The 9904-nt window shown below is 45.6% G+C and overlaps 1 protein-coding gene across 1 annotated transcript in view; it reads right to left on the bottom strand.

Moving 5' to 3' along the window:
• Nucleotides 1–3372: 3372 nt before the first annotated feature.
• HEXDC (hexosaminidase (glycosyl hydrolase family 20, catalytic domain) containing) overlaps nucleotides 3373–9904 on the bottom strand; it is a gene marked incomplete at its 5' end in the record, with an annotated part of 7096 nt that continues 564 nt past the window's right edge. The window contains 9 exons of the mRNA XM_010160916.1: nucleotides 3373–3574; nucleotides 4380–4469; nucleotides 4987–5088; nucleotides 5166–5244; nucleotides 6038–6120; nucleotides 6770–6965; nucleotides 7740–7811; nucleotides 7973–8156; nucleotides 9225–9389. Of these exons, the coding sequence (XP_010159218.1) occupies nucleotides 3391–3574; nucleotides 4380–4469; nucleotides 4987–5088; nucleotides 5166–5244; nucleotides 6038–6120; nucleotides 6770–6965; nucleotides 7740–7811; nucleotides 7973–8156; nucleotides 9225–9389 (1155 nt within the window). The remainder of the gene's footprint in view (nucleotides 3575–4379; nucleotides 4470–4986; nucleotides 5089–5165; nucleotides 5245–6037; nucleotides 6121–6769; nucleotides 6966–7739; nucleotides 7812–7972; nucleotides 8157–9224; nucleotides 9390–9904) is intronic.

The following is a 9904-nucleotide window of genomic DNA, read 5'->3' as shown; positions in this document are numbered from 1 at the left end:
TCTTTCCCCTTCAGTGAAAAATAAGGATGTCAAGTGTTCTAAGGACCTCAGTAAGAAATGCTGGAAAAACTGGAGTATTTAATGGTATGATGTAAGCAAAAGGGCTCAGCCTGCTGGCAAACGCTGCTCTGCAGCGAGGATGTCCAGAGGGAGCGCACGGTGTTGCACTTGTGCGCTGAGCCCTTGGATTTGATGACGGATGAAGCGGACAAACCTCCCTGCGTTCCATCTTAGCTATACTGGGTTGCTGCTCTGTGCCCATGACAGCTAACCTTCGGCAGAAGGCAGACCACGCTGTGCTTTTCCAGTTAAAGATGAGCCTCAGAAGCGTATGTCTGTTCCTAACCCTGCGCTGCGTCGTACGCCCCGCGTCTGCCGAGCTCTTCGTGCACCGAGCTTGCTGTACGTTCCTGGTGTGGTAATGTATGTCCTTACAGACCATGCAGCACCGTTACACAGAGACTGAAACCAAGGGCTGAGTGACTTGGATGCTGTGGGTTCTGCCTGCGGGCCGTGCGTGGGGCGCTGCTGGCTGACGCAGCTGGGAGCTCCTGCTGATGCCGACCTGCCGGGCGGGAAGGTCTCGGCGAGGGGATGCGGTACGTGATAGCGTACCACGGCGGATGTCTGCTTCCCTTGATCTAGGTTTTGAGCTTCCAGGCTTCAAAAGCTCTTTGTCTTTCGTACTCGGAAGACAAATCCGGGCTTTTGTGTTTTGCAGTAGCTGTGCATGGAAAATCAACCTGCAAATTGCCGTTAACGTGGATTTGGTTACGGCAACATCTGCAGACTCCTCTGCCACGTGATGCAGCTTGAAGGAACTGTTCCAACAGCAGGTGCCAACTCAGGACAGGTTCTGGTCCACCCTCTTCCCACTAGTCCTTTCTCCAATCCTCTTTTCCTGCCGCTTCTTACCGTTCTGCTGAAGGCTGTTTTTTGCGGTGTTCCTCACTTCTCTTGGGCCCAGCATATTGAAGCGCCCAGTCAATGCAGCCTTATGTGTGCCTGATGTAAAGTGGCTTATGCTGAGAAGGGTGATGTGAAAGACTAGTTTTGGTTAAGAAATGAGATGCTCCAGAACAGTGTTACAGGAGATGTATTTGTTAAGATTTTTGCATCTCGGGCTCTCTAGTACCTTGAGCCTGGACAGCTGTGGTTTGACTTACAAATGATTTGAAAACGTGCGTAACAGATGTTGTTAGATTCCCCCCCCCCTTGCTCCGTGAAGCCCACACTTCTGCTGTGTCTGTTAATATAATTGCGTGGTGCCATTTGGCAGGTGCTGCAGCCTCAACCTGAAAGGCGCGTCAGAGGTTAGGTGCCTGCGTGCGGCCGGGTGGGATCCCGGCCCCGGCTGTCGTGCAGAGCCGAAGCTGGACTGCATGCTGCACAGCGGGGGAAAGCTGCATTCTCTAAGCTATAATCTAATGCTCCGGCCTTTCACAAAATGAGATATTCCAGTAACTCGGATCGATTGTGCACGTCTCAAAGTCCAGGTATTTATGCTGCATAGCTGCCATGTGGCTCTGGGGCTGGATTTACGGAGTTAAGCAGGGACCGACGACTAAGCTGGCTTACCTAGTAAAGAATGCTAGTTCTGATGCTGTAGTAGACCCATGAGAGGCAAAAATGCTTCTGGAAAGTGTTTAGAAATCGCTTTTCTATTTCAGAATTGCAAGTAGAATTTCAGCAAGGCCTTGTATATGGTCTTTTAAAAAAAAAAATTCCATGGATAAAACCAACTTTGATAAACTTGTGTCACTGTTGTCTTTTATGTTGTTTTTAATTAAAATGCATTAAAATATTCATGGCTGTCTACATTAACTCCTTCTGTGCTGAGTGGTAATGGAGAGGACAGCGGAGGAAGCCCAGATACCCGGCTCTGTACTGACCCTGCTTTCCCTTTTGCAGCACTCCAGCTTCCCATCCCACATAACCCCCTCTCCACCAGTAAACGGATTTGCATGTTCCCTCTTTAAACCAAACCGACAGACCACATGCAAAGCACAGACACGTTTCCACAAGCAGCCGGAGTAGCGAAGGATTTATTAACGTAAAATAAATTAAGATCTTGTGTAGTTCAAGGCATGTGACTTTCATCATTAAGGTATACAGAGCAATTGATGCTTTTTACATTAAAAAATGTGCATGTGGACCAGCCCCTGTAGCTCTTGTTAGGTAAGTTAATTTGCTTTATGCTGTACTACTTGTACTTTCTGTATATAGAGCTACACTCCATAATAGACGCTTCCAAGAGAATTTCAGTACCTGTGCTTCCAAAATAAGGCTTTCTGGGAAGTAATAAGGGAAGCAAACAAGTAAAGAGCACTTTGAATAGTCATGGCAGTGTACTCAATCTACCAGACTTCTAGATTATTGTCCATTGTGGTGATTATCTTAATGCTCTAGTGAAGTCCACAAAGTATATTGCTGTCTGTTATTAAAAGTTCAATGTTAAAGCGGAATAAACCAGCATTTTCCCCTGATACTCAGACTCGAGTCGTGCTTCGATTTAGCTGAGCCTGCAGTCTCGGTCAGCTTTTACAAACTGAGGTGGATGCTTCAAAGTGCCTGGGATGGTGCTTTTCTGTGGGGGTGAGACTGCGTAGCTTAGCTGATGCGTTGGCAAGAAGTCCAGTGTGTTGCGGCAGTTTTCTCAGAGAGTCCCAAGTGTCACCTTCACAACTGCCAACGAGTCCCTTAACAGATCCCATCGCATCTGCTGTAACCTGTGAGCGCCTGGAAAGCAGCTCCGTGCTCAGGCTTTGGCCAACAGGGTCCTGATCTCAGCCTCCTCGAAGCTGGATTGAAGACTGATGGGTTTGTCTATTTCAAAGACTGAAAAACTCCAAAATCTGGGGCAAATCGTCTGCTGTGGAAGGGTTTGTCACGACGGAATGGCAGAACCCCTCTCTGAACACAGCTGAAAGAGGAAGGACTCACAGTACAGAACCTAAAGCACGTTTAAAGCATCCTAAATCTTACTGTTTATGGAAACTGCGAAGGCAGGACGTGTTGGCTGCTGACTACAGTAGAACTTGTGGAGCTTTTCCCACTGCTATGTAAGGAAGTGTGTTACTGCACACCCTGAATTGGGAAGAAACGGGGTCTTTCTCCTGCCTTGTAATACAGCCGAGATCCGACTCACTCCTGCATTCTGTACTCAAGGGGAGCAAATCTGACTTACGGGGCAGGTGATTTAAGGCTCAGCGATGCGTTAAGACAGGACAACTAAAACAGAGTTGACACCCATGACACTAATAAATTCCTTTACACCTTCAAGTTGCTTTTGTATAATCACAGCTGTTGCTTCAACTCTCAAGCTGACAAACTCCAGCTGTCTGACTAGTGGATTTCCACTAGCCCTGTTTTCCCATGGAGTAAGACAGCCTAACTGAAATGCTCCTGATTTTGTGCTTTTATTGCTTCATCTAAATCATCAACCACTTGCTGCAGCTTCTGTAGGCTGGGGTGGACGTTCTCCTCCATCCACTCCTCTATAGTACACTTGTGGAAAACTTGCTCCATGGCTGCTTGGAGGTCTTGCACCACGGCATTCCACTTGGAGAGAAGGCTAAGAAATCAGAAGGAAGAAACAATTACATTTGCAGCTGAGCTCTGCCTCAGGGGGAGGGATAACTTACCCACCTTTTAAAGGGAGTACGGTCCTTAAAGTGACTTTACAGGAAAAGAGCGTCTATTAGGGGAGCTCAAAGGACTTGATTTTGTACAGATGGCAAAAGGCCGAGGCTGTTTTGTGTTTCAGTACCGGTAATCTTGGCACTTTTCTTATGCAATGACTTCTAAAGTACTGAAATGTGAGCTCAAAAAAAAACCATTATATGCTTTTTAAGTGTAACTGAAACTCACTGTGAGACTTGTTGGGAATTTAATTCGGGTTTTTACCAGGAAGAGCAGGTGGTGTTGGGTATTCACCTCATCATGGCAAAAAAAAAAGAGTATAAATTAGCCATTTAGCAGGAACCAGCATCATCTCTAGGGCAAGTTCTGAAAAGCACCAACAGTGACAGGGGGCAGAGGAAAGGGGCCTGGCTGTATCCCAAGCCCTGGCCAATTGGAGCTCCTACACCGAGGGCAACAGCTGCTGTCCAGATGCAGCATGTCTGTACAGCAGTAATTCCATACGCAAGCGTTTTCCTGAGACCTGGTTTGTACTTGTGTTCAAAGAACCTGCTCAACAGAAAGCAAAGATACACATGTTCTCCTGTGTGAAACTGTACACTTGACACTGCTTCATTTCACTGATGCTCTTGAAATAATTACAGAAAGGGGCAAGGACTCAAAACTATGACTACTTGAGTGCCCAAAATATGACAGACTTCATTTCCTTCCCCATAACGCAAAATAAAGGGTGTTACCTTACTGCATCTGGCTGAAAGTGATGCATTATTATAGGGTGAATAATCTTCCTTTTTCTGTGGTAGGGGCTGAACCAGCCTGTGACGTACCTGAAAACGAACGTTAGAAAGAGCAGTTTTTCAAACAGTGTCAGCTTATGTGTTTGTGGGCCAACCAGAAGGCGAGAGGGCTTTAGATGAACTTCTGCACAAAGAGAGATAATGCCTAAGGTGTAAGTATATTTAATTCTACCTGTCTTTGAAACGAGCTTGAAAAAGACCGTTCCTGGCAGATGAGAATAACCAATCAGCTGTTGCAACTTAACTTTCATTTCAAGCTCTTGGTAGCCATACCATTAAAAAATTAATTTTTACTTTAAATGACAGCAAGATTTAATTCAGGAAAGAATTTGATTCTTGAAATATGGCAGCACACGGCGTTCAGGAACTCTGCTGAAATACTTTAAATCTGCAGTACACGTTACATTCTGCTGGGGTGGCAGTACGTAGGGATGTGATGCCTGAAATGCAGAGCTTGATGTTTACATCGTCTTGCTGGAGCTGTGCCCCATTTTGAGCTGATGCAGCCCCCCCACTCCAGCCAGAGAATCAGCATAACCCACATTACCTGTTCCTTTCGAGAAGTTCATCCACTGAGGACTTGAGGTAGAAACTAACTTGGGTCACAAGGGTAAGAATATTGCTCCCCGGAAAGGTCCCCAGGCTCGTGCTGTCCAGAGAAGATCCGTTAGTTTCCGAACTTCCCATGCAATGAGAGACATCTGAATCCCACAGCTGGAATTTTACCTCATGAAAGTTTCCGTTTCCAGGTTGGACATTCCCAGGAGCTTTTCCACATTTTCTTTAATCTTTTCAGAATAGCCCCCTGGCAGAAGACAGTGGAAATAAGTTAAAGGAATGTAAATAACCAAAATGTTCATAAAGAGGGTTTTTCTGGAGCACTCAGCATTGGCTTTGTAGTTTTCCGTGGATGAAGATTTTTAAAAAAGGTAAAACAGAAACAGAGCAAGAAAAACTTGGGGGTGGGAGGAGTACATCGTCTTTCATACAACTGTCTGGTGCTGGGTACAGCACCACCTACCTGTGAGCTTTCCAGTCGGGGCGCTGAATATTTTTAATGCCTCAGTTAAAAATAAATAGGTTGTGGGGTTTTTGTTTTGAAAATAAGAAATACAGAATGACAAAAATAAAATTCTATTGGCAACTGCTTGTAAAGAAACCAGAAACTACAGGAGGGATTTTACCAGACAGCGTACTACCTAGACCAGTTTTAAGAAAACTGATAGTTAAACAACTTTTACATGTAAACTAGATCTAACTCTAAATGAAATAAGTATCAGTTACATACAAGTAGTGTTTCAAAAGCAATTCAGCTTAAATTTCTTGTTTAGTTTAAGCATGAAGAAGCTTGTGACCATTTGCAGGTTAGAACATAATAAATAATGAGTGCACTACAGCTGTTTTTAAACACTTGGGTCAAGAGGCTTCTCTGCTTCTGTATCGCAAACACGAAAGATGTATAATGGACTGTTTGCAATTCAGACCACAATCAGATAGCCAAACCACCTCGAAACACAATAAGCCTGTGCCAGCCTTAGGGCAAGGCCACTTCACTCCTGTGCTAGGCATTAGCTGAGAGAATAAAGTGGTCGTTGTACCATTCTGTAGTGCCTGCAGACATACAGCCAGCGATGGAATGGCCACAGGGAGAAGCTCGCACAAAACAGAGAAGTGATCGTACCTAAATAAAAAAAACATTCATTAATTGGGCATTTTAGCATCAGAACATACTAAAACAGTAGGAAGTGTTGATGTTTCAATTGCTGCAAATCAAAGAGCTTTAGAAACACTAGTTTCTGTCCCAGAGAAGGGACCTGCTGTCTCTGAAATGCTGTTTTACTAGTAAGAACAGATACAAACTAAATCCTTTGTCAAGCCAAATTAGGGCCAGAAATTGGAATTCAACTCTCTGGTATTCCCTCAGACCTCCTGGCTGTTGCATACAAACCTTTTACTCCCTCATTAACATATTCTTCCCTCTTGTGGAACTTCGTTGTATTTGAATTCACATCAGACATGCAGATACACACCGTGCATTGTGTTAAATGAGCAGTTCAAGGGGGCACAAGCTTTCAAAACCAAATCTGCTGGTGGTGGTGTCTGCCAAAACAATTGCTCCTGCTGATGAGTGCCATAGCAGTTGACTGGCATTCCGGAATCCACCGGAATGCTTACAGTCAGTGGGTGAGACTCAGCAGAAACCAACAGGAAGGACTGCAGGGTTGAAAAGTTCCCTTCTAAATCCCCAGCTTTCTTGTACCTCTTAAGGAGTTTTTGGGTGGCAGTGCTTCCCTGTGATCCTTGGAACCATTTAATAGGATGTTCCTTACCTTTGCCAGCCGGTCAGTGCGATACCTTCAAGGATGTCGGCGGGGCTATTGCTGGCCACTTTCAGCCACTGAAGATGGTTTTTTAAGTGGTGTCCAATAAGCGTTAGAGACTGATTCACTCCCGTAGCTCCTTTAAAAGCACTAGCAAACCACACCTTGGAGAAGCCACATCTACGATACTTCTCAATGAGATGCACTGAAATAAGACACAAAAGAACACTTAAAAGACAAGTTTTTCTCCATTTTCAGCCTTGACTGTAATGCTGTTATGAAGAGGAACCCAGGTCCAGGCACAACAGGCTGCTGAGCCGTGTGCTGTCAAGTTTTGAGCATCAGCGGGGATGGGAGACTTGACATGCTCTCTGAGCACCCTGTTTCGGTGACTGCCTTCCTGTTTTCATGTACCCAGTTACTGTGTTCCATTCCCCTGAACTGCTAAAGTGCTTCAATGCTAAGAACTGTGGGCATGTAACGAGTGTGCACAGCATCTGACAAGAGATTCTTCTTCCAACAAAGAAATATTTGTATGCATGTTAGATGCCTGAGTAGAGCCTTCAATTGTTTTTTCCTTTGAATTCAATACATGTATGAAGCCTTGAAGCTTCTTCTCCAGAGCTGTTTGACACAGAGCTATCGGCTCCCACCAGTTTTAATGCAAGGAGAGGTAATGTAACAATGCTTGTGAAAAACCCCTCAATCTCCCATCAGTGATTCCACAGCCCTGCTGAAAAGAGACAGTGCAACTCCTTCATAGGAGATACATCAATAGAAAAAGAAAATAAATAACAGCAACTATGACGTGAAATCAAACAAGGGCTACATTTATGCTACGAAAGCAATAAAAAGCGATTTAACAAAACCAGAGTTTTTTGGTGTCCAACTAAGGTATGTTTTAATCACATCACTGCAGTTTGGCTCTTCTCCTTAACAGGCAACAGAGCTCTTTGCTGCTCTGCAGAGAAGTACAAACCTTTGCTCTCCACGTCGAGGTCTGCGGCGTAGTCCCAGATCATTGGCTGCACAAGCTGTGGGACCCCAGATTCTGAAAGGAACAGAGTTCTACTAAGTAATGGAAAACAGTTAGTTAATAGTGAGAACTAAGCACATATTTGTTTTCATTATTTTCAGGTGCCAACAAATCTGTTTTAACCGGTCATGTAAACTTTTTTGTATGCTACAACATATGACTCACTGGTCACACACCTGCCAATGTTTCCTCACTTATCCCTCTGAGCATATCATCCCACACAATGGGCGTCACAGTGGGGTAAGATGAGGCCACACAACTTGCTACTGCTTTTATGTGGGATAAGCACAGCTTCTCTGGAGTGTTGTCTTGCTGCTGCAGCCACTGCTTTGACTCCTCTCCTTCGCCGAGGTAGTAGACCTGAAACACCAAGCAAATAATCCTGACTTCTTGTACAGGAATAGTTGGAAAGAGTTTGACACGGTATTGAACTTGTACAGTATTCAAAACCCACTGCACAGAAGTGACACGCTGGGTGGACGTATTTAACAGCACCCCTCAGTGCTGAAGACACTGCAAGCATTTCTGTCAGTCTGCAGGAGGCTGTGGCTGTGTCTAAATGCATCCCCTAAGGGAATTTTCCTGCAGAAACTAGAATATTTAAAGAAGAATTAATGCATGCTGTATTTGTCTTTGGAAGGTTTGTCCTTAGCAGTAGCTCTCACCAGGTTTACTCAGTTCAAATCCAGCAACCCATAAGGTCCTGCATTACACAAAATGAGGTTCCCATCCTGGAGAAGATCATCAGCATGTGAATCTAGAACTGACAAGGGGGCACATCCAAGAGTGACCCCGGCATACTCGGTCCTGTGCTGAGAGTGGATTTGGGCCATTAAGCTGGATATGCATTTACACTCTTTGCAGGTCCCTATCTAACTTGCCATTAGTTCCCACACAACAGGATACAAAATGTTAAACTGGTATCAGTATGGTTAAGGTGATCACAGTGAAGTTCAGGGATCTGCATGCCACAGGGATGGTTTGAAGACACTCTTGGGGAAGGAGAAAACTAAAGGTTCTCCTCCTCAAGGAGACAAACTACCAAAATAAAAAATCCAACACTTCCTGCCACTACAGAGCTTACTTTGAATAAGCTGGCCAGAACAGTGAGCCAACATCTTACATCCAAACTCACATGGTTGTTAATGAATACATCCAACTGATATGTCACCTTAAATACTCATTTGACCTAATACCAAATGCTGAGTTAGCTGAAAGAAACCACTTTCAATACTTGCAATATTACATTCAGATCAACAGAAATGGCATCATGTGCCACTGGAATTTGTCAAAAAGACTTTTCTACACTGGCTGGAGTTGTTCCCCAAATCCTACCCAAACGTGGCTGTGGCCACTGAAATGCAGAAGCCTTGGCCCTTACCATCATTCCTCACAAGAAAAAAATTCCGGGCTCAAGCGAAGTCCTACCTCATCACATCCGATGTGAAACCATTTCAAGTCTTCATGCAGTGCCATGACCTGATCAATCATGGCTTTGACCAGTGCCCGCGACTCCTCCTTGTGCGGGTTGAGGGCGTTGGGAAACACCTTCACCTCCCGGAGATGGGTGAACTCTTTGTGCTTCAGCACAAACTGCAAGAGAAAGGAGAGCTGGGGGGCCAACCACAAAATGAAGGGGACAGCAGTGTCCCCCTGTGCCACTGGGGACCTGCTAACTGCTATCCAGGTGAAACCTGGGGTTTGGCTGTGTGTGAGCACGGGGGTGCCTCTCGCTGGGGTGGTACAAGCAGGAGGGGCACAGCTGCTGCTCCATGGTGCTGCGGGGGTCTCCGACCACGAAACACCACATGGGGTGAGAGAAATACTGAACATGAGCCGGCCGTGGGCGCTGGCCGCCCGGAAGGCCAACCGTACCCTGGGCTTTATCCAGAGCAGCTTGGCCAGCAGGTCGAGGAAGAGGATTCTCTCCCTCTACTCTGCTCTCATGAGACTCCACCTGCAGTTCTGTGTCCAGCTGTGGGGCCCCCAACATCAGAAGGATATAGACCAGTTGGAGAGAGTCCAGAGTAGGCCACAGAGATGCTCCGAGGGCTGGAGCCCCTCTGCTATGGGGACAGGCTGAGAGAGTTGGGCTTGGTTAGCCCGGG

Source organism: Eurypyga helias, unplaced genomic scaffold (genome assembly GCF_000690775.1).
Source record: "Eurypyga helias isolate BGI_N326 unplaced genomic scaffold, ASM69077v1 scaffold43761, whole genome shotgun sequence".
In the NCBI taxonomy this organism is placed as follows: domain Eukaryota; kingdom Metazoa; phylum Chordata; class Aves; order Eurypygiformes; family Eurypygidae; genus Eurypyga; species Eurypyga helias.
The sequence above is the reverse complement of the archived record's forward strand: the minus strand, read 5'-3'. Positions and strand labels throughout refer to the sequence as shown.